The following is a 24,833-nucleotide window of genomic DNA, read 5'->3' on the forward strand; positions in this document are numbered from 1 at the left end:
ACCTTTGCTCTGTGTTTGCATTAATTGCACTATATGTATTGACCAGACTGAAAGCTTGGTGATCTATGTGCAACAAACAGATTCTGTGTTTTAATGCTCCCTGCCTGAATAAAATATTTCTTCTTTCAGGACCTTGCAGACAGTGGGACCTTCTCATGCCAGGACATACACAGTAGCTGTTTACTTCAAAGGGGAAAGAATAGGATGTGGTAAAGGGCCAAGGTACAGTAAAAAATTAATCACATGGTGTAAGAGTGTGGTGGTGTCCAAAATGACTAGACATGGAGATAGACAGCTGTATGGCTTGCCTTAGAAAAGGAAAACTGTAGAGCCTTCTTCAAACTTTTCTGCGTTAGGAATACTTGAAGGGTTCAATGTCAGCATAATTTTGGATTTTAAGGTTTTTTTGGGGACCTTGCCTTCAAGGTGGCTAGCTATTTGTGGTTCTCAGACAAGAAAATGCAGAACAGCTTCCAGGAAATAGTGTCTTTATTTTAGGATTTGCTCCTGGATTACTATGCAATTTACACTGGCAAGTTGAGTGCCACACTATTATGGATTTTTTTTAACGAGGTTACTACGCCTAGGCATTTTGGAATGGTTCTAAGGGTTCAAAGACTTCAGCTATGAGCCCCAAAAGCCTCATTTTATGCTGCCAAATCTAGTGGTGGTTACAAAAATACTGCTTTTTTAGCATTCACACATCTGTGATTTTGTTCCTTTTCTTCTCTCAAGTAAAAGCCAATACTTTAGTGAAGAATGGACTGGAATATTTTGTTATTGATCTAAGTTAAAAAATATTCTACTGGAGCTGTAGTACTATTGCTCACATATTTGTGGAAAGGCTGATATATCATGCACTTTGGGAATTACTAGCTGCTGGTTATCCAGGAAGTTTCATTACGAAAGACTAACTAGTGCTCCACTTTGTCAGAAACTTTAGTTTATTCTGTACAGTTTAGATCTCATGTAACATGTTCTTGTTTGGCTTTCACAGTATTCAGCAAGCAGAAATGGGAGCTGCAATGGACGCACTTGAAAAATGTAAGATATTTGGGCAACAGAGAATTCGTACTTTATTTCCTTGTTCTTTAGTGAGGCAAGGTGCAGGTTTTGTGGGGGATAAGTTCTGAACAGAACACATATGCTAAGTGCTGTCAGCTTCTAAGCAGCAGGTTTTCCTCTTAGTAGCTTCAAGACTCTTTTTTAGCAGTTGAAGTTAATATGATCCGAACAGGTATTTGTTAAAGGGAGTTGATCAGCTACAGAGGATGCAGCTTCCAGGGAGCCCTGTGCAATAAAATTTCATTGAAGTTTTCCATGCTTAAGTATGCAGTGGGGTGAGACTGATGCTCTGGTTGTCTCACCCTTTAATTGAGGAGAGGAGCAAAATGCAACCTTAGAAAATAAAATTTGATCTTAGATTACCAGTGGACTAGGTTAAAATCTAATAAACAGATCCCCAATAATTTAAATAGATATTTGTCAAGAAGGGCTAAGATCAGCTGCAGATCCAGGGATCTGTGTATACATCTCTCTAAATTATGTGCTACATGGCCAGCATGGGAGCTGTCCTTCATTGAAATGTAGTCTCAGATAAGAATGATTGTGGGCAAGCTTCTTATATGAAATAACTTTGGTCAGTTGGGTTAAAGTACCAGGTGTGGGTGACCTGTAAGCAAACAGATTACAAGCATTTTGTGCAGCAGAAATTCTCTGTTGAGAAGAACATGGAAAGTCAATTTTTTGCATTTCATTCAAAGGAAACATATGCAGTTCCTCAGATGTCAAAGGTTTTTTAATCTGTTATCTCTGCATCTGGAAATTCAAGAGCTTAAAAATTTCAGAAGGCAATGAATCTCTGTAGTTCAGATATGTTTTTATATCCATCTGCTAAGCATATACTTCTCACCACCAGTAAATTTGACAAGTAGAAAAATGTAACTTTCCTTCTCTGCTGAGTATCTGCAAGATGTTACTGAAGTTTTCTTTGAGTGAATTTTCTTGTGACAGTATCACCACTCAAGAGAGCTGTGAATTTCGTGGCCTATCAGTCCAAGGACTTCACAGCTCTCTTCTGACATACATATTTGTTTAAATACCATAGACCTCTAGAAGTCTGTGCTCCGGCTGCCCTTCAAAACAGAGGCAACTTTCAAGTTAGGTTCTCTGTGCCTTGCCAGTCAAGTTTTGATTATCTTTGGGGATGGAGGTTACACAACCCTTAAGGGCCCCTGTTCTATTATGTATATGGTTGTGGAGTTGCTTGGTTTGGTTGGTTTGTTTGTTGGGTTTTTTTAATGCATAAGTAGTTAACTTCAAGTGAAAGTAGTTTTCAGATACCTATTTATATGATAGCAATGATGAATTTATTACATGAATTTCCTTCTTACCATACTAAACATATTAGAGCAGGTTGCTACTGAGCTGAGCTCTTAAAGAATCATGTTACAGGCACAGTGCTGAAAATCTGATTTTCATTTTATGGGGCACATGAGCAAGAAAATATCCCAGCACTCCATTAAACAAAGCACTAGTGTTTTTGAAAACAACAGCAATTTAAAACCAATTTTGTTTAGATTGCTTTCTGGTTTAAATAAATATAGTCTCCTATGCCCAAGTTGTAAATAACTGATGAATAAACCTTTTATTCCTGTAGTGTATATAATAAAGGGCACAAATTTCACTGGCCAATAAAACAAAGCAGTAGAAAGTTATTCTGCTCTACCACAAACTCCTGCAGTTTATGTGGCTTCTGCACCATATTCTCTAGCTGAGAATCCATGCTCCCTGGGACCCAGAAAAAGAGGAAAAAGCTTGGTGCCAAGGAGGAAAAAGCTTGGTGCCAAGGTACTCCTCCCTGAGAAGCCCCAGCTGAATTCTCTCTCAGTAGCCAGTGAGAGAGAGAGCAGCCCTTTGCCAAGACATCTACCAAATTTGTTTATGGCTTTAAATAAGGTCAGTGTAGTAACCTTTTGCATTCATCTCAGACTGGGTAGGGAGCCAGTGGTGATCCCAGAGCTCTGTGTGATCCCAGCAGGATTTACCACCAGCTGCAGCCTGTCACATACTCTACACCCCTTTGCTTTCTGACTGGATGGAGGGTGCAGGTCTCCACAGCACAAACTTGTGTGAATGTCAGCACCCTGGTCACACAGAAAACATCACATTCTGTGAGCAGTGTGCTAAAGTGAGAGAAATTCTGTTCAATTATATAAGCTGTTTTTATAGTCTCAGTTCTAATGTGTACCTGCATATCAGCCAATGGACAAATGCTTGAAAGCAGAAGCACCCATCTCCCCAGCTATTTCTTCATCACCTCAGACTTCTCCGGTCTGTTTTAAGCAGTCTTCACTCATCCATTCTCTCAGACTATGCTAAGGCTGTCTTCTGGTACATAGCCAAGCATTAACTTTTTCAGGAACAGATTTTACTGCATTCCATCTTGCTACACTATCACTTTCCCATTAAGATCCCTGCCATAATGTGGGGCATATAGTCAATTCTGCATGGTCTAAAACGATAATAAAAATAATGGAAACACCTGTACAATGCTTGAAACCAGTGGCTCATACTTTTTGGAGTGAGAACAAGACAAAAAATGCTGACAGCATTGACAGTAGTTTCCCATTCATTTTTCAGTATTGACCACCTGTTGCTAAGGGAACAGAATGTAAAATCCAGGTAATACCTGGCCATGTTGCTATACCAGGATTTTATATTTTATTTTTGTGGGTGTATTAGATTTGGCAGTGCTTTGTAGCAGGAGAAACAGATGTAAAGAAATCATAAAGAAACCAAAGTCTTAGGACACAGTCCTGGTTTACTATGTATTATAAGAAATACATGAGTAAAAATGGTAACAACGTTGTTCCCCCCTACCTCTAATGACATCAAAGTTTAAAACAAAACAAGCTGAGGCTTTCTCTGTTACCAGTTTGTTTATTAATGTAAAATATTTCTCCTTGTGTCAGATAACTTTCCCCAGATGGCCCATCAGAAACGGTTCATTGAACGGAAGTACAGACAGGAGTTGAAAGAATTGAGGTGGGAAAGAGAGCATCAAGAGAGAGAGCCAGAAGAGACTGAAGAAGCAAGGAAATAAAAGGAGGGCACAGAAGCAGTGGCATATTTACTTACTTAATAACTCTGACTGTGGCCTATGGAGACCTAACCTAGTTTCTTGCAGATGATGAATGAAGAGTGCCTGTTGATATCAAAAAGAAAATTGTAATCTCTTCTTTAAGAAAAGTGTGTGCAAATATAGTATTTCTTTAGTTTGGTTTTAAGTTTGGCTTTTAAATAAGATTTGGATTTAAATACTTTTAATTTTTATGAAAAGTTGTTGATTATTTTTATTATTTTTACTGTCTTGTATGAAGTAATAAAGTATTCATTTCAAAAGCTAATAGGAGGAAAAGCTCTTTAACAATTGTCTCCTATGTCTAAGTGCTGTGTTGTCAGTGACCAGCAAAGTTACTGCATGAGCTCTGCTGTGGAGGAGGAAGGTGTTATGAGAAACTGATTTCAGCTGAGCACTTAAGCATGTACCTAACTTAAGTTTTGCAGCTAAATTTACTACGTCTTGAATTTGCTAAACCAGAGTTATAAAGTTCGGGCCCTTTTTTACAGAAAATGGTACAGTAATTTAAAGGAGATACTCAGTTTTGCTTTGAACAATGGATGCCATATCTGAAATGTGACACAGATGTGTGTGAAAGATTGAGGAGTTTTGTTTTTAAATCACTGTTATAAGACTTGAAGAAAAAGGTACTTATGAAGCAAGAGAATGGCAGTTTCTTTTTGCAGAGAATGTACATGTAGTTTACATTAACAAGTTCAGTTTCTTTCTCAACTTCTTGTTCTATCAGGCTGGTGTCTAATGGACTTCTTCCACAAGAAGATACCAGTGTGGCCATTACTGTGAAATCGTGTGTTAGAAACTCTGTGTGGATGCTGCTCTGGAGAGGTTCATTGAGAACAGTTTTTGTCAAAACAAGGGCAGTTTGTCCCCAAAGTGTAGTTCAAAGGTTGTGTGCAGTTTCAAGTCACCCAGTTTCCTTGATTTTTTTTGATGTCTGTGGCTTGTATTAGAAGGATGTTTCTTCTGAACAGCACCAGAAATGGAAAATCCACTGTGTCTGTTGGTATTTTTTCCCACTGGTTACCAACATTGTTCTTTTAATTTTGCTGCTTCAAGCCATTTGTTCCCATTAAGCTGGGTTCTCAGTACAGTCCTGTGGTAGGTAATTGTGAGTCATTTTTTGTCTTTCTTTTCTGATAAGCAGAACAGATTGAACCCTTATTCTCCTTAGCTGCACATTTTCTTCCTTAAAGGAGAAAAGATCCTTTTTGGCCAGTCATTTTTGCATTTTCTGATGTACCATGGTTGTCTGTATTAAAATACAGGGCAGATTTGTGAACATGGATTTGTGCACAAGTGTGGCCCAAGGAATTCATGCAGACTCATGGAAGAAAACTTTTGCCCAATGGCCACACTACCCTGAGCAGCTGCTTCAGCAATTGTCTGAAGCACCTCTCTGTAGGTGTGTGATGGACATCAAGGAAAGCACTTTATTGCAGGTGCCAAAGTAGACCCAAATGAAGCTGAAACATTCAGGCTACCCAAATGTCTTCCCAAAGTTTCACTTCTGACCTAATCAGTATGTGTATTTTCAGAAGCATACTTTTCTACACTTGCAATGTGAGATGCACTTAAATACGGGGTTTTTTTTTACACTTGAGCCCACAACACTACCTCACTTCTTCCAACTTCTATGATTTGCCTTTTCTTAATGGATTGATGCTTTAAATCCATTTTGGAGGATGAGAGAAAAGAAAAAGACAAATACATTCTGTAATTTAGAGAGTGATAATAAACCATTAGAACATAAAGGAGGGAATAAAAACAAGATAAAGGCAGGGAGCTGCTCTCTGCTGAATGCTGCTGCCATTTGACTTTTGAGAAGTCATTGTAGCTTCTTATAGCTTCAGTCTGTAAATAAAAAGCTGAAATGCTTCTCAAGAATAGGAAGCTTGAAAAGCACCAGCAACTCCCCTGTCCACAAGTCTTTTGTATTTCAAATTCTTTTGTATAGTTGCCCATCTGCTTCTAACAGTATGATGAAATGGTTCAGTGGTGGAGGGTTAAGTGTAACTGTGTAAACCATTATTTTATTTTTCCCTCTTAACTGTGACCAGTTTCATATGTTTAACGAATAGAAAATGACTTCATTTTCAGGTGTATGATTGCTTAGCAAATTTCTCTCAGCATATCTGACATCACCAAAGTACCCCAGTGGAACTGTTAGCTCATAGTTTAACATTACTTTCATTATTCCTATATACAATTTCACTTTTCAGCTGTAAGAAGACTGCAATCTTATTCATAAATATTTTCATAAAAACTAGATTGAATTTATCAGATAGGCTGTTTCGGGGGAGGAACCCAGATCTGTTCTTTTTTTTCTTCTTTGACCCAGAAATTGCTTGGGAAATACCAAACTTTTAAAACAATTTCTGCATTCCAGTTACTGCAGTTAATGAATTTTAGGCTTTTCACAAGAAAATGTAGATGATAACTGTGTTTTCAAAAGTGGGCTATTTTCCCTTTTTTCACTGTGTAAGTGTGGGCTAGGAAGATTGCCTGAAGCAATTTTGTTTTCCTTGTCTTGAGAACAAAAAACAAAAGGTAAAAATTACTCTGCTTCCTTTGTTCAAACCACAGTGTCTTTCTGTGTACAGGCTGTCTAAAAGCAGTGGCTGTGAATGTTCCTGTTAATTTCAGGAGTTGTGGGGAATGTGAAATGTGAGCACAGTCCTTTAGAACAGACACCAAGGAGGGGAAGCCTCTCTAAGTTGCCTTTGGTAACAATTATTGCACTCATGCTAATCAGTGGAACAGCTGGAGCTTATAACCAGGCGGCTTGTGCTGCTCTTTAGTAAGTGTGCGGGGGTCTCTGGTTTACTGATAAAGTCAGTCCTTTTTTGCTTCAAAGCCTGATCTGTTCTCTGATCCAGAGGTTCTCTTGGAAGATCCATTGACTTGAATTGGGTACAAGTAGATGAATGGACAGCAGGGCTGAGATCTGCGTGAATCCAGCAGATCCTGTGAATATTTTAATGTGACTGTGTACAGAGCATTGAATAGAATTGTAGCTGATTTGATTGGGGATTTTAGTTGAATTTAACATAAAGCTGATGATGTGATTTGTAGACCCCAAGTTTGCTTTGCAAGGTTTCAGTTTCTGGATGATTATTTAACAGCAGTACTAAGAGAACCTTGGTCTCTAAGATTGTTGTAAACATCGTTGCTAATAAAGTTTCCCAGAAAAGACTTCAGGCGTAGTTGTTACTTGCTAAAACAATTTGAAAAGATCAAAAGGCAAATCCTGATCATCTGTCTCCCTACTTCAAAGCCTCTGATTATACAGGCTACATATTTAAATGAAATAAGTGGTTCACTTGTAAGAAGTTTCTTCTTGGTGGAAGTTTGTAAAGCCCTGTAAGAGCTCAGGGAGTTGCTCATCTGCATCATTTACCACTGTGCATTGTCTTTGATGGGGATGGTATTGCAACAGCAATTTCTGTGACCCGTACATCCACCTTGCTTCTCCCCCTTCCTACCCACTCCCCACATAACATATTCACATTCTTTCTGGGGCCCTAGGATTAAATCAGCTACATGCTCCAGCCATGCATATTTCTCTATCCATCAGGGAGCACGTTTACCTTAAGAGGCCCCTTTCTTCACCTGCCTGCTACAGATAACAAAGGGAGCACCAGCTTGCGCCCAGAGTCTCGCTAACTAAGTGTATTTCCCTTTGCCTAAATCCTCACTTCATTCCTCAAAAGGATTTCAAAGCCTTTCATGATTAAGGGTATAAGTGATTCTCCTGTGACTTACAATACAATCATACCTGAATGTGTCAGTTATGTCATTTTGTTGCTCTTCACAGCACCTTTGTGGAGGGACTATTTATCCTGGTACTAAGAGATGAAAAGGATGAAATTGGGGGTCCAGGGCTCAGGATCTCTGTGGGAGGGCAATGATGCCTCATCCAGTGGATGCCTTAGTCTGTGGCTTAAGTATCATCCTTGAAAGCCTGCTACAGTTCCTTGCCATGCCTGAGAGGATCTTCAAGGGAGAAAAAAGAACTTGGCAGTGCAGGCTTGGCACTGACACCCTTTCGCCTTTTCCTGTGGAGACTTGGAAAACAATGACCAAGAAGACTGGGGACTCTACTATAAAAAGCCAGAGCCCAAACTGTGTGTTGCCCTCTTTAGAAAAAGTAAATAAATAAATAAAACCTTCCACTTAGAGCAGACATTCCAAAAGTAATCCATTAGCAAAGGACAGGCTCTTGAGCTGACAAATTGTGAACTTTCACTGGTGGCAGAAACAGCTCATCCATCAGTGGTCCAGAAGTGATGCAGCAGTGATGGGTAAGTGTTTGTCACTGGAGGTAGCTTGTTACTTATTTAAAGATGGGGATGGTGGTCAGGGGAACCCACGGGACCCCATTGATGCAAGCTCAGCCAACATCTCTAAAAAAAAAAAGTTACTTCTTTCTAAAAAAAATAAAGTTACTTCCCTGCAGGTTTCATCCTGTCATTACTTCAGTCATTTCCTCTGTCAGAACAGTTCTGACATGGTGACCAGTTTTTGCTGCCAACTAGAATTACAGATCAAATATTGCAGCTCTGTTTCCAGAGGGACACTTGAACTGGCAAACAAAAAGCAGCCATTTCTCAATCCAGCAGCATTTGAAAATGCTAATACTATTCTATATCCAATTATCAATTTCTTTTTTATATAAAAATGATTAAAATTCTGTGAGATAAGAATTTTTAATGACCTTGTTGAACAAGTCATCCAAAATTGCTGCTCCTTAACCTTTTGTTGTGATGAAAAACATTGTCAAATATATAACTGTCTTTAAACCTTATCATTAAGGAAAAATAGGTATCACACCATCTGAAGGAAAACATCTTTTTTTCCTTATCCCTGATGTTTAAAATTTCTGTCATTCAGTGCTGCTATCTTCTTCCTTCTTCCAAAAACCAAACCAAACATTTTAAATGTGTGTTCCACCTGTCAGGATGTGTCAGATTTTACAACCAATATCCCATCTCTGTTGGTGTCTGTACATTAACAATCAAAATCAATCTATATGTTACTGCTTTCTGGTTTTTGAACCAGGGCTTGACCAGACATCCAAAATAGTGTGACACTACCAACCTCATAAGCCCTCAAAACTTTCAGACAACTCAATGGCTTTACCCCAAAACAGATTTTCCATTCCTTTTGCTCCCATTACTTTTATTTTAATTATTACTATTTTTCAATGTTTTCATTGTTTATTTGTTCTTAATGTGATCTGCAACACTACTGTCTTCTATTTCAAGGTTCCCTGATCTTTGCTTCTGCTTAGCAGATATGACATCAATTCCCTGCTCACTGTGAGACTAGAAAATAAATGACCTTGAACTCTTTGCTCTTGCAAGTCATACCTCAACACTTACATCAGAAATCAAGTGCCCACAGCAAGAACAAAAACCTCGCTGCACATCCGTGGAAATAAAGTATTGAATCTTTCCAGTACAATTTCAGGGGATTCTGTCAGACGTTTTAAGAGAGGCTGTGAATTCTTGAGGCATGCAGTGATGTACTTTTTGCAGCTTATGTTGTGAATTTATGCAGTTGGATTAAGTTTGGCATCTATTTCAGCTGGCAGCTTATAAATGGACGTTTATACATGTAAGTGAGGAGAGAGAGGTAAGAAAAGGCAGAACAGATGCCTAAAACACTAGAAAAAGGCTTATATCAGCACTGACTGCTGAGAAGCAGATTGATTTGGATTGAAAAATGTTAACTACTTTCAAATACAGACTGAAAAATATGAGGTTTCAGTGTAACATAAATACAATTCTGTCCCGTGTGCTTGGGATAATGATGGCTTAAAAAATGCATTCAGAGTTGAGTTTTATGCAAAGCTAGAAAACAAATCTTATTGGTAAGATATGGGAAATCTATTAAAGATAGATAAGACGATAAAACTTTTAATATCCTAGAGGTACAGAGGTGGGAAGTAATCTAGTAAAGCTTTAATAGTTTTCTAGATTTTAATTAGGAATATAGTTGAATATGTGGGTGTTTGGTGTAAATGCAGTTGTGTATGTATATATTTATTTACTTAATGGAACATTGAAGTTTTTGCTCATTGCAACATGATACCTTTTTACCAAGGAAAGAAAAAGGCTTCTCTGCGTTCATTTTTTAACAGGTATTTAGATATTGGTTTTATTGAAGTAGTGTCCAGAGATCTTCACTACGACTGGGGCTTTTCATGCCAGCTGCTATGAACACAAAATGACAGGCAGCTCCTGACCCAGAAAGAAATGGAAAGGAAGCAACAACTTACTCAAAGTCACCGAACAGGTCAAGGGTAGAAATGAGAACAAAACCTGAATCTGTCAAGTCCTAGCTGAGATTTGTCCTCTTCATACTGCATAGCTACTTATTTACACCATTTAGCTTTGGATGTTGTAGCTGGTTTGTTTCTGCATTAATATGGGTATTTTAAATTTCATGCACAGCAGCCTAGAATGGGGCTTTACCTAATCTCTTTCATACTGAAAGCTTATAAAAGTAATTTTTAAAAATGAAAGAAAATTCAAGCAGCTGGTCCTGCATGGTGGGAGCTTCTCTCCACAGCCATCAGGTTCACAGTTGCTGCTGAGCTCCTGCTGTGGCAGCTCAAGCTCATAGCTCCAAGGCCACTGCTCAGCACCTCGGGACAGTGTGTGACAGGCATCACTCGGGTAGGAACCAGCAGCGTTGTCACCTTGCCTTGGAGCTGAGGTTTGGCCCTGCTATACACACGCAGGAGAAAGCAGATCTCCCTGCTGGATTCACAGCCAGCTGTTACTGCCTGTAGTTTTGTAAAGTCTGTATCCTCCCCAGATCCATTAGAGGTTGGTATGACTCTAAGCACAGGATATATTCCAGCATGGTGACAGAAGGAAATAAGCATGCAAACAGCTGTGCTCTCATCTGTGAAAAGTACTTGGCTTCAAAGTGCCTAAGATACTTCCTTGGTTCCTTGAAAAGGAATTGTTTGAGAGCTTTTGGGGCTGCAGATAGGTAGAGGGGGCCATGGGTAAACATCACAAAAAGAGAGGAGCATCCTCTCTTCTTGGTCTTGTGCTGCCACGTGTGCTGGTTGCTGCAGGAGGATTGGTGGCTGCTGGTCCAGGGCAGTAATGGAAGGTGGAAGTGCAGGCTGGAGCACAATCCTCACTGGGAGTGTTGTGTGCCAGTACCAGGGCTGGTGGGAATATATCCTGTGCCTTTTCAGCTGGTGAGAAAGCAGGCAGAGGAATGAGCACAGAGTTTAGCCCAGCCTTGACTGGCAGAAACCAGTGAGATGGTCGTGAGAGCTGGAAGAGGAAACAGGTTCTCTACTGTGCAAGCTGTTGTTAACCCCTGACCAAAACACTACTTCCTGCAAGGCAGTGAGGAGTAAGGCTAGAGGTCCAGAGAACAGTACATCAGCAGAAGAGCCCAGTTCCATCAGCTGGTGCTTCCATACTGTTTGGTAATGGCCTATCTCATGGATTCCCATGTTTTGAGGGGATTTTTGCCTGGTCCCATGCATGCATGCATTGTACAGGCAGGCATATGTGTGCACATGTGTAGAGAGTGAAACACATGAGTGTGTGTGTGTGTGTGTGTGGGTGTGTGTTTGTACAAAGAAGTTCGGGACTGTGCACGTGTGGAAATGAAGGAGACCCAGAGAGATAGCTGCATGACTCCTTTGCCTCCCAGGCAGATCTGTCATTTCTGGCTCTAGGATTGGTTTGTTTATTCTGTTTAATGATGCTGACCTTTGTGTTGGATAAGTTGGCCTGTTGCAAGGCTAGGATTTGTGGCCTTTTGGGACTTTAGTTGTTTGGAAGACGGAGGATTTTTTTTACTACATCGGGTCCAAAGAGAATGAATTCTGATGACCCAGCTGCCCTTATAACTCATTTGCCCTTTACCTTTTGACAGAAAAAGTGACTTCAGACTTAGTCATATGTTAGAGACTGTCTAAATTTGAAGAATATTCTTGTAATAAATGATGTCCTATGGCAAAGAAAAATTTTAAGTTCTTTTGAAAGTTCCTATTTTTACAATGTATTGCATATGCTTTCTTGGGGAAAACTGATCTTGAATTTGCCATGTGAGTTTTAGAAAGGACTTAATTGGAAAAGTAGGAAAAAAAAATTGGATACATTGGAGGGAGTATTGCCTCAAAATTTATTGTCTTCCTTGAGGGATCTTATGCCTTTATATGTTACTTTATTGGTCTCTGTATGAACAACCAGTTTCTTAAGAAATGGCCCCCAAATCTTTCTTGATTTTGGGCCCCCCAATCTGATTCCAGAATCTCTTAGCTAAACAAATCCCTCAGGATTAGCACAGAAGTGTTTGCACCTGAGATGTTTTACAGCACATCAACCAACAGCTTCATCTCTTTTCCAGTCCCTAGAATTTTAGTGGCCCCTGTTCTGCAATCCTTATGCCTAAGATTAATTTTAAAACACGACTGTCTGTCTCTGTTGAGCTGAGAACGTCAGCTGGAAGTGGGAAATCATGTTGTTTTCACTTGCTGTCCATGGCAGGGGCCTTGCAAGCTCTGCTGGCAGCTACAACTTCACTGTCGGCAGCAGGAGGGCCATGCAGGTCACAGCCCAGAGACCCACAGGCTGCCCAGGTGGCCCCGGAGCTCAGTTGACTGTCACATAAATACAAGAGCCAAAAATTCTGACCTGTTTACTTCCCCCCAGCTCCATTAGTCCTGCTGGGTGGAAAGCAGGGAAGGGGGAACAGAGAGATTTTAGTACTTTTCATGGTAAGTTAAGCAGCACTCTTTCTGACTTCTCACAGGAAAGGGATCTGCTGAGTAAGAAAGTGCTGATTTCACATCGTTGTTTTTCGCGGTAGAGCTACGCTGTAAGTACCAAGCCCGAGAGGAACGAGAGCATAGTCAAATTAATGAAAAATAGGTTATGATGATAAATTATTCAAGTGGATAAAATTACTTCAGGTTTGGAAGACACTGAAACTTAAGGGCCAGATCCTTTTCTGGTGTAAAAGGATTCAGTTTCATCCCTTTCAGGGAAACAAAGGGAACTTACATCATTCAGTTCAGGATCTGACTACGACTGGCAGCATAAGCACTCATTTAAAACTCAGTGGCATATATTTCATCTACTTTGGGTGACAGCCATAAGGTGAATGTTTTAAATTCTGGCATGGCATAGCCTTTCTTTTGAGATCTGTGGTGTGATTTTAAAGGGGATGAGATAAAAGCTGTGCCTCTCCAACGGCACATTTTCTCTGATGTTAAAGGAAACAATGTAAAAATATGCCCACTAAATAAATCATCAGGGACTTTCAGAATAGATCACATCCTTATGTCTTAAAACTTGTAATACAACTGAAGTTGTTCACTTGAACTCAGTTTCTTTTGTTCAGCAATTTTTCCCTACAAGAAGGCATGTGTAGAGAAGGCAAGCCTGGAGGAGACACCCCTTCAGAACAGGTTCCAGTGAACAGAGATAAAGAAGCTCCTCTTTCGACTTCTGGCATGGCACTATCAGAAGTTTAGTCCTCATTAATCCCACTCCCCACTTCCCAAGGAGGTGATAGTGGAGAACAGATGGAAGGCTGTTACTCTGCTAAAGGTGAATATCAGCAAGCCGTGAGTGCACCTGGCTCTGCAGAATGGCCTCTGGATTTTTAAGTGCCTTAGCCAACACAGGGGAGGAATTGTGCTCATTTGGCTTCTGCTGCTCTAGGATGACTTTTCAGTGACATTTTCCTTCAGCTTGCATGCACATAATGCACGCAGTTGTGGAGGGCACAACCAGCTTTTGCAGGCCATGTTTGGAGTTAGAACTTGCAGTCAGTTGCACCGTAGAAAAAATAGAATACCCCAAAATCAAGAACTTCTAGTAAGTTATTTTATTGTACTGAACTCTAAGGCTGAATCACATCCTACCAAGCAGCAGACACTGAAGTCATAGCTATGGCCCCCTAGGCCCCTGCTGTGATTAGTGGAGGGAGAAAGCCATGTCTCCAGAGACTAGTTCATGTCTTAGGCAGGATGAATCACCCCCTCTTGTCTGAGAAGCAAAGGGTGACACCTCTTTTATCTTTCTGAACAGTCTAATGCCCATAGTTACATGAGTTGAATCCAGGTTTTAAACATTTGTGGCACATAGCTATAAGACACAAGTGCTCACATTAAGCCAGCGTGGCATGGCCTCCTTAACACTTTACATAGCCATTGCTGTAAGGAGAATGCTTCTTTATCCCCAAATGACTCCCCAAATAATCCCCTTGTGTGCAGATGTGAAGAGGAGTGACAGTTTCTCCAAAGTGAGAGTATTTTCAAATGTCAAGAAGCTTTATTTTTTAATGTGTTAAACCATATAAATTCCCCAGATAATATACCTCATAAATGAAATGAGACTAATTAGTAGGAAAGTAATAAGAGAGCATTTACAGGGGTTACATCCTGAGGTCCAGTCACAGCTATAGAAAATGTGGGAGAGGGGTAAAAACTGCAATCTGCTTTATTCCTCTAGCACTGGCATTCATAGTTGTTAATTAACCCCAGCAAGGGCAACCTTAGAATGGCAAAATGAGGAGAAAAATGTTAAAGGACTATGAACTTTGTCTTTCCTTTCTCTCCCCTTTGTCTCCTGTCAGTGTCCCTGGGCAGGCACAAGCTCCTCACTGCTGAGCCAACCTGCCCTTGCATCCATAGCAGGGCTATGTCTCTATCCTCCTTTCTCTTTGTTACAAACTAGGAAACTTGGGTTCAAGCTTTTTCCGTGAAAAACTCAAGAGCTACTGGAACACCACAAAGTTCTTTTGGCACAGGTCATCAAGGTTATGTAGCTGCCCAACTCCTTTTTTTAGATGAGAGTCTATTACCCATTTGAAAAGGCAGAAAGAAGCATTTCTTGACTTTTGGAATTGGAAGGGTAAGCCTGTTATGGCTTTTGAGCACTTGCGTACAAAGGTATGGAGAGTTGTGTGAGGACTTAAAACAGACTGTGGAATTGGAATACCATCTGTGACAGCAGAAGTGGAAGCTGTTGTACTGACTGCACAGTAAAGGATCCAAATGGCAAATTTATTTTCTGGGTTTCTTAAGCTTGAATAGAAGTATAAGGTCTCTTTCTTAACTCATCTGAGTCAATAGGGTCCTTCCCTTGACTTTAATGAGCATCTATATTGAGCTGAAAGTTGAACCTTGAAATGAAACCTTGGCATCCAGGTAACTGAGATTTTAAAAGCATGAATTTACAGTTTGTCAAAACATCAAGGAGATACTGCTGATGAAACAGCATCTATGCTACATACTAAATCATAATGTACTTAGTGAAACACAGATGTCTCCCGAAGGAAAATGCTTATTGAAAACCAGACCCAGGTTGAACTAGGGTTCACAGCTTTTAACCATCACCTACACCTGAACAGCTACAGGCTCTCTTGGAACAAGGTAGAGTTCTAAATGCTTGAGGCAAACACAGCTGAAGGAGTGTGCAGTCAAATCAGTGTCCACTGCAAAAGCAGCATCTGTGTCTATAGAATGATTAAAGGAGCTGGATGGAAAGGGAACAAAATGATGAGGAGACGCCGTGGCTGAATTAAAACTGCTTAGAAGTCAAATAAGATAAAAAAATAAAGGATAGGACTGATGTCAGTCATCACAAAAGAAAAAATAAAATTATGAACAAGCAGGTGCCGTGAGAGAACAGGCATGTTGCAAGCAACACAATTTAATCACTGTGCCAATCTGAAGTTTACCAGGTCATTGTGGAGAAAAATCACCAACAGGGTGCCAGGGAACGCTTTCTTCTTTGTTTTCTCTCAAAACTTAAATTGTTTAAATTTGTTTCCTCTCAACTTTAATGGATGTGTTCTCTTCATCCTTTTATTTTCAGTCCAGTCTTCTTGAATATGTGCATTGATTGCACCTCAGCTACCTTCAAAATTTTCACTAGCCTAATTACTCTTAGAGTTTTGCTCATGTTTAGGCTGAACTTTTTCGTTCTTTGCTTATGGCCATTACTGCTTTTTCTGTTTTCTTCTGAGACTTGGTGTAATTTCCTTCCTTCATTTACATTGTTACCTTGAAGATATTTACAGGGAATGTTCGTTTTCTTCCTGAGGTTTTTCTTTTCCCCCGTGTTGATCCTTTCAGTTCCTTTCTTTTTCCTTCTCTCTCCCTAATTTGTATGCTCTCCACCTCTTATTACCAGTACAGCTAACATTTTGACTAATTTCTCATGTGATTTTTTTCTCATGTATTTAAGATTAATAGCTAAGTAGCAGAACTGACCTTAAAAATCTGTGAGGGACATTTCCATAAAAATACTGGATAGTATCTCTTTTTCACACTGCTTCATGGTTTTAATGTCCACAAGCAACAAGCTTGTATTGCTAAGCCACAGTTACACACATGCACACAAATAAATATCTTTAGCCTTCATTTTTTGCAAGTAGAACTTTATATTCCCATTTCTGTAATACCTCAGTGGTGCATATCTTAAACTGCCCCGACCTGCACAGGTTCTGTATAACTCGTGTACATACGTGAGACCAATGTGTGCATTTGAACAAGCAGAGTCTGTGCTCAGCCAGGAAACACTGAAATGGCATTCAGTGGGCATGTCCTCCTCCTTTTTGGATGCCAATCCAGGTTTACAGCTGTATATAAGTGTGTTGACCTGCATGTAGACATCTAACAGGATTTTCAGAAGTGTCTAGGCAGGCTGAGCCCCTCATTTCCTGATTTTACTGGTTTACCCCTGAATTCCTTCAGATGTTTGCTACCTATTCTGCATAAGCTTGCCTGGGCGGGAACTACCATTTTCTCTAGGCAGTACTGAGAAGAGCAGAGCCCTGCTGTAACCAACCAGACAGTGCCTAACAGCAGCAAAACAAAACCAGAGTGGTGCCCAGGGTACGTGCAGTGGGAATTAGCACGAAGTAGAAGGAGCCGAGGAAAAACACACCATGGAACTGGTTCATCTGATGATGAGGGAGTGAAGAAATGAAGATGAGATTTATCTTAGCACTTCAAGATGAGGCACTGTCTTTCTGTTCTTTGCAAATAGATTGATTAAAAATACCCCAAATAAAGGAAGGTGTTGGATGTATAAAAAGTGCAAGAATGTACATTTCCTTAAAATCTCTGGCTGCACATTTGTGTATAAAAGTTACCTAATAAATGGAGAGATGCAACCTGAGAATGTGTCTGTGCAGGTAATATGGTGCCAAGGAATGGGAATCTCGAGTCTGTCGGAAAAAGAAATGTGTTTAACAAGCCACAAGCTCAAGAAGATACAGTTCCTTTGCCCTGAACCCCCTGCTGTCACTGGCTGCTGTCAACTGGAGGGTTTGATTTCAATGTTGTGAGAAACCTCAGGCAATCTCACACAGTGCAAGTGAGAAAATGACAGCCCTGTGATGATGCAGCCAGTTTTCCTGATCAGCGTGATTGTATGAGAGCGCTGTACTTAGTTATATCGATTTGTCTCTGAGAGCTCTTTCTGCCACATAAATCTCATTGAAAATCTTTAAAGATCTTGCCCCAGAAGGCCATTATGTTATTTTTCTCTGTAAAAAGAAACAGAGCCAGGAATTCATTTCTCAAAGTTTTAACTAGATCACTCCATTTATGAGGAAGGTGTGAATTCATCTGTTTTACATTTTGAAACATCTAAAAAACAGCACTGCACTTTATTATCAACCTTTACTTCTAAGCAGTACTACAAAGAGCTGTATTTATCTCCTCTCCCTTTCTTTCTTGGATAAAGAGGTCTGAATAAAGAAAATCACCTTTCTTTTAGATGGGGAATAGGAAGGAGCATTGTGCTTATTGTAGATCAAGCCTTAAGTACAATAGGCACCACATTGTAAAGATACTATTTGTACCACTTTAGTTAAAAAGCCTGATAGTGCTTCCCTTATGGAAATTTCTTTACAGTGGCTAAAATTATTTTAAAAATAAATAGCCACTTTGAATTAAGAATCAAGCATTTCAACTCAGCCAGAGCTAAGGAAGTTCAAAATACAGATTCACATTAAGTCTCCATAGAATTATCAACATGTCTAGTCATAAAGTGTGTCTTTACACCTGGCAGACTCATTTCTTCTAGCATATATAGAAGTAAACATGAGAAAACACAAGAAGTTTGACCTTTTTTAACTTGACAAAACCACTTTTTTAAAATAAGTGAATATTGAGTTTGAATTATCCGTAACACAGAAAGAACCTAAACACCTGCATATGTGTTTTAGGCTGTTCAGGTACAGAATAGATTGTATGACAGGACTATAAGGACTATTTAGTAATACTAAATATTTGGTACCATCAAATTCTTTTCCTCTTTAATAGCATACTATATTATATTTTTCCTTGGCTTGCTCTGTCACGCTGCACAGATGCAGTGATCTATGCACACCCTGTAACAGGACTGGGGACTTAATTTCCTTCTCCTCTTTTCTTCTAAATAAACTAACTCCAAGACCTTTTACAGCCAGGATGTGCCCAAGTGTCATTTATTCATTTAAACTGTGCAGCCTAGCGCAACTTAAATATAATTACTGTACATCAGAACAAAGCTAACTTCATAAAGCCATGACATGGCCAGCAACATCTGATTAGACAAGCATCCTCCTACAAGTGCAGAACCATTGGCAGCAAAGGAGGGTGCTGCTTTAATCCAGGACAATAACAGCAATTAATGCCGTGGTCACAAACTTGCTCTGTTGGAGGGGACAGCTACAGTGCTCATTTCTTTGAAATTGGCTTCATACAAAAGAACGGGTGTATCCCTCTGCAATAAATGACAAAATTATGTTCTGCTTAATTTTACTATTATTTCCTAAAGTACATTCACATTTGTGAGTTCTCTCCAAACCTTCTTGCTCTAGGTATTCTTATTCTGACATTATAGTAAATGACTGAAGTTGCTACAGCAAACAGATGAGAAGCGTAATGCAGTAAAGCAGCAGGGTTTCTGAGGGCTGGAACCAGCAGTGCCCAACAGTACATTTGTTACACATATACCTTTAGTCACAAGTACAACTCTCATACCTGAAGCATATCAGCATATCTTCACAAGTGTGGAAGTGTTTTTTCAAGTGACAGTTCAGACTGATTAGAGCTTGAATCCATGTCCCAGACTTGAAGAAAACAGGGCATGAATCTTGCCCAGATTGATGCACATATCTCACTTTATGCACCAGGACTAGTGCCTTTAGTTTCCCTGAACTGACAGACTAAATAATCATCATATACAAAGAAATTCAAAGTCAGTTTCTGAGCCTCCAGGCTATAGAAGCCAACACCATGTTTTTTGGAGCAGTCTTTAAATGTCTGAGCTCCCTTTGATCCCCCTTTCCCCTGATACTGATGGTTCAGGTTTATGGGAGAGATGTAAATATGACCACTAACACTTTATGACAGTCCAATTTATATTCCTGTCAGGAACAATGTTTCTCTAGCTGCCCCTCAACACTCCTTTACATTTCCTTCAGTGGCAACCCATTTTGTACTTAGGTGAGACAAACACAGACTCTTGTCTCCCTCTTCCATGGCTGACAATAAGGGGATGGAGGGGTAGGAAGAGAACTCTAGCTGGCCACTCTGTTCATAGGAAAGAGGTTTTCCTAAAGCTACTTTTTAGGTCTTCCTTTCAGTGTTGGAGGAACCATATTTGTGTCTCTTTCCTAAACTCAACACCCCTTACACCAAACAAAAATATGTGCCCTATTTGCCAAGGAGCCTAGAAAGTGTTCTTGTGGTCTCTGTCTCACTGCTGTCCCAAAGAGACTGGGCAGTGGGAAGGCAGTCTAATGGGGAAGTGTTTTCCCTTGAGTAATGAAAATACCTTCTGGAGTTTGCATTTTCTGACTTCATCACAACATTAGCTCCATCAATGACAGTAGTAACTCGTGCTAACAGTACTGGACATATAAAAAAGAGCTTTTGGAGTTCACCAATTATTAAAAGGTACCTAGTGAGTGCCCAGAACTACCTGCATCAAGGAAATGTGAATAGCCCATTCACACTTGCAGGGATAAATCAGACCATGGGTAAAATACCTGTCAGGGTTTCAAAAGACAAGAGAAAGTAAGATGATAAGTCTGTGCAATCATTAGCATAACAGCTTTATATACATATATGTATATAAAAATAATTAATATATGGCGCAAATGTTTATGAAAGTATGTAGGTTACCCAGAGGATAAAAGAACGGAGATGCAAGAACAAGAGCTCAGTGGAATAAAAGTGTGCAGTTCAGCTTTGGTCCAGCTGGTCTGGAGGCTGGAGATGCAGGAGGGGTGACCAGAGCTGGCACAAAGCAAGCACTACCTGCAGGAAAGACATGACCTTCCAGTGGAGAGGAATTGAGAGAGAGAAAGCAGACAGCTGACATGTTTTGATGATGTCTCAGCCGACATAAAATGAGAGTTTGCTTTTGGTTTTGGTTTTGCAAGGTAATGGTTAATGGGCAATAACATGGAACACTGAATGTTTGGCACAATGTTGCATGTGTCATGACCTTCCTGCCAGAGATCTTTGTTCAGATGTGTTTCTTTTATTTCATGGTCCTCAGGAACAACATCTGTAATCTGAGTCCCTTTTTGTCCTCTGCTGCACTTCATGCTGGTCATTAAATAGTTAACCTGCACTGCCTTTCAGGAGTCTCATCTCCCTTCTGCCAGGATCAATGATAAAATTCTGACTGTGAAAGTGAGGGAGCCCGTGGGCCAGATGGATATTTGGTAGCAAAACATTTGAAAGACTCTTTCTGCAATAAAGAGCTACATGAAGTACTTGCTCTAAAGACAAGCACCAATCTCTTGTCTCCATGGTATTTGTAATCAATATTATATTACAGGTTGATTAAATACCAAGATATTAGAGCAGTGAATCTCAAAGTGTATTTCTGACTTTTCTTTGTTTCTCAAAAACAACTGTAGAAATTGTTTAGAGAAATGTTGACAATACCAGAAAACAACAAAATTAAAATAGCATCATAATCAATATCTCTGAACATGCAATCTTGGCAAGGGGGAAACACTCATCATTGGATCAGTACCTGGCAGGTGCTGTAGGTGGGTGAGAATATTACAACTTCATGGCCTAGATGTCTGGCCCATTTACCCTGTGCAAGTAGACAGTATAACATGGAATAATTTCTACACATAGCTTCTTAGACTAGTATCCAATGTGTGCATAAAAGGTGGATGCCACTCAAAAGGTGATTACAACCCTGGGAAGCCAAACAGAATGGTTTAAATCTGTTGTCTTCACAGCTGCATAACAAAGGATATGTCTGGTGTGCATTTGACACTGGAACACAAAAATGGGTAAGCAAGAGAATGAAGGCCATGCGAAGAGCCACAGCTAACTGAGCCATAACTCATAGCAGGAGCAGGTGCCTTGGCCCTCTTGTCTCTGGATTACTTTTTTCTCTTTAGGCTTTTGTCTTTGGCAATAGATGTTAGGTTGGTGTCTGAACACAAATGATAAAGTCTGGGAGCAGTGTGAGAAGGAGGAGGTGGAGAGAATCTGGCTCTGTACTCTAACAGTTAAAAAAAGCTGGGCCATCAAAATGCCCAGCAGTGGCAAAAAAAAAAGATTCACCTGCCCCTATTTTTCATTCTGACAGGTACACCTTGGTATGTGGGGGATAAAAGTACATGAAGCAGTAACAGGCTGACGAATGTTCTCTCTGTGAGCTCCCAGAAAACAAACTTAGGGGAATGCTGTGTCAGAGACCAAGCCAGTCAGACCCACACTGTCTCCTTAGGTTCCTACAGCAGCTTACTCACTTTTCATTTACCAGAGCTCTTTTATTCAGTTCTCTTTTCAGTGTCTTTTTTCCAAAGTTAAGGTTTGTTCTTTGGGGGCATTTTTGGGTTTATTTTATTAGAGGAGGTTTGAGAGTATGTTTGTTCTAATAAGCTGGAGCTGTAACTGGGAAATGGGTTAAGCTTGCTTCCAATTACGATAATTGACATGAAATACCCAATTGCACTCTGAGAGAGAGAGAAATAAGTTCCCCAGCTGAGCTGTAGAAGAGAGCAGCTTTGTCTAACAAAGAAGGTAGAAGCAGATGTTTAGAAAAACATGTAAAAGCAATCAGGAGGGGATTCATACATTTGGTTATTAATTAAGATGCATGCATGAGCAGCCAGCCAGCCCAAGTTCTGAGTTAAGAAAGGCAAAATCCCAACAAGGGGTACAAGGAGAGCTGTATTTAGGAGGTTCCTGGGGTTTTAATTTTTTTGTTTGATTGGGGGGGAGGGGGGGTGTTGGCTTGGGTTTTCTTATTTTTTTTTTGTTTGTTTCTTTCTTTCTTCTGTAAAGGAGAAACTGCCCCAAAGGTTTTTGAAAGTTTCAGATTAGCATGTCCCCTTGCATACAGTCCTGATTCTGTTCTCTTGATCACGGTAAGTTTGTTTCTCTTTTGCTTAAATAAAGTAGGATATGATGATATGGTCCTATCAGGCCATGATTGTCTCCACAGCTAGTAAAAATATAAATGGTTTTGTGCGCTCTGTGGTTTGCCAAGGTTAAAAAATGTGTAATGAGTATTAGAGCAATTAGAAACAGTGAGTTACTGAGGAGTTCTGACGATGCTCATGTTTGCTTCTGTGTGGGGAATAAAGGAAGCGGAATCAGCCTTCTGATTGGAGGGACAGAGGTGCTTGAGGATCTGATGTGGAGATAGACAGCTGCTGAAAAATTTAGTTGTAGCAGTAAGTTTGGAGAAAAGAAAATGCAGAGAGTGGATATTTGCTAGTAACTGTCTGTACTATAATCAGGGAAAGATCTACCAGTGTTGGCAAGAAAGAGGAAGAGCTTTGAGGATTTTGGATAGAATATGTTTCTATTTTCTTTTTTTTAAATTTGTGCCTTATCCAACAAACTCAAATTTCATTTGCAGCATCAAAAGGGATGTTATCTGAGAGTAAGATTGGAAGAACCAACACTGAATTCACTTGGCTGCTCATTTAAGTGATCATTCCTGCAATTTTTGTGCAAGTATTACAGCATCTTAAATGTTTGCTCTTTTCTTTGGTTCTCTTGTTTGAGCTGTCCTGGAAATTCATAGAAACACAGAATAGCTTGGGTTGGAAGGGATCTTAAAGATCATCTAGTTCCAGCTCCCCTTCCATGCGCAGGGAGGACACCTTCCACTAGACCAGGTTGCTCAGAGCCCCATTGAACCTGGCCTGGAACACTTCCAGAGATAGGGCATCACAATGTCTCTGGGTAACCTGATCCAGTGCCCCACCAACCCCACAGTAAAGAATTTCTTCCTAATATCTAATCCAAACCTACTTTCTTTCAGTTTGAAACCATTCCTCCTTGTCCTGTCACTACCTGTTCTTATAAAAAATCCTTTTCCATCTTTCTTGTCAGCTCCCTTCAGGTACTGGAAGGCAGCAATTAGGTCATGTCTTCTCTGCTCCAGGCTGAACAATCCCAATTCTCTCAGCCTTTCCTTCCAGGAGAGGAAGCCCATCCCTCTGGTCATCTTGGTATCCCTTCTCTCTAAACTTGCTCCAACAGCTCCATGTCCTTCCTGTGCTGGGGACCCCAGAGCTGGATGCAGCACTCCAGGTGGGGTCTCACAAGACTGGAGATGAGGGGCAGAGGAGGGGGAGACAAATTCAACAAGAACTTAAAAAAAACCCCAAAAACGTTTTTGGCTTTAATGGCTTGTGTAGCTGACTTATCTCTGTGGTGACTTTGGTAGTATTAATGAAAGATGCTTATTTGCAGGGGGTTGTGGTTGGTGTGTTGCTTTTTGTGGGGGGGGAGTAATTTTGCATCGATAAACCTGGTAAATTAATGTTGGAAAACCAAATACATTTTCTGGCTGAAATGCTACCCTTTAGCTGACTTTTCTTTATGATTGAAGTGCTCTTTGATATAGTAAATCAAATAAGAAGACAAGAAATATGACAGATTCCTCTATCACATAAATAAAAGTGGTTCTGCTTTCAGAGCCTCAGCACACGTGGAGGGTTGCAGAGTCTGGAGCACCTTTCAGCAGGTGGACAACCAGGATTTCTTCTGCTGCTACTGCCATTGTTTAGAAGACGAAAAGCTCAATCTGATGTTTTGTGAAATCCTGTAGGGCTGCTCTGATGCACAAAGTAACAGAGCCGAGAGATGGGGTCACTGCAGCCTCTCTGTGCTTGCACCTGCAAGTGTGTGTGTGTCCCCAGGGAAGGGTGTGGGGGCACTAGATACATCCCCCGTGTGCAGGGCAGTGCTCAGTTTCTCTGACTCGGGGTTCAGATGATGAGGTAAATAAAAACTGCGTAGACTTATGTATTTATATCCTTGTGATCTCCTATTGTTTTTAAAAGCTGGGGGTTTTTGGCTGTTCATACAGAGGTTTTCTTCTGGAGGTCCACCAAAGATTGCAGGTGGATATTTGGGCTAATTTCTCATCAGTTACAGAACTTCCTCAGTCCTTTCAAAAACCCCATATGGGTTTCAGTGTTAAACTGTTTGATTTTGTGATTCATTCTAATGCTTTTAATGAAGTATTACTTTGCTGTGACCTTTCTCACTCTTTTCTTTATCCTTGTTCTTTAAATATGATGGAATTTCTGGAGATACAGACAGCTCTTTTATTAAGGAAGTATTAAAACGAAGAATTTTCCCTGGAGGTTTTTCTCCTTATGTAAAAAGATACTGCAAATGACATTTGGATTCTCCATAAGTGCA

At 40.1% G+C, this 24,833-nt stretch overlaps 1 protein-coding gene across 1 annotated transcript in view; it reads left to right on the plus strand.

Annotated features, from left to right (window-relative positions):
• Positions 1–4,403, plus strand: part of DROSHA (drosha ribonuclease III) — a 70,234-nt gene extending 65,831 nt beyond the window's left edge. Inside the window, exons 30-32 of the mRNA XM_082303470.1 lie at positions 130–222; positions 998–1,044; positions 3,975–4,403. Of these exons, the coding sequence (XP_082159596.1) occupies positions 130–222; positions 998–1,044; positions 3,975–4,105 (271 nt within the window). The 3' untranslated portion in view covers positions 4,106–4,403. The remainder of the gene's footprint in view (positions 1–129; positions 223–997; positions 1,045–3,974) is intronic.
• The last annotated feature ends 20,430 nt before the right edge of the window (positions 4,404–24,833 follow it).

This window comes from Coloeus monedula (genome assembly GCF_965178545.1).
Source record: "Coloeus monedula genome assembly, chromosome: 1".
Classification (NCBI taxonomy): Eukaryota; Metazoa; Chordata; class Aves; order Passeriformes; family Corvidae; genus Coloeus; species Coloeus monedula.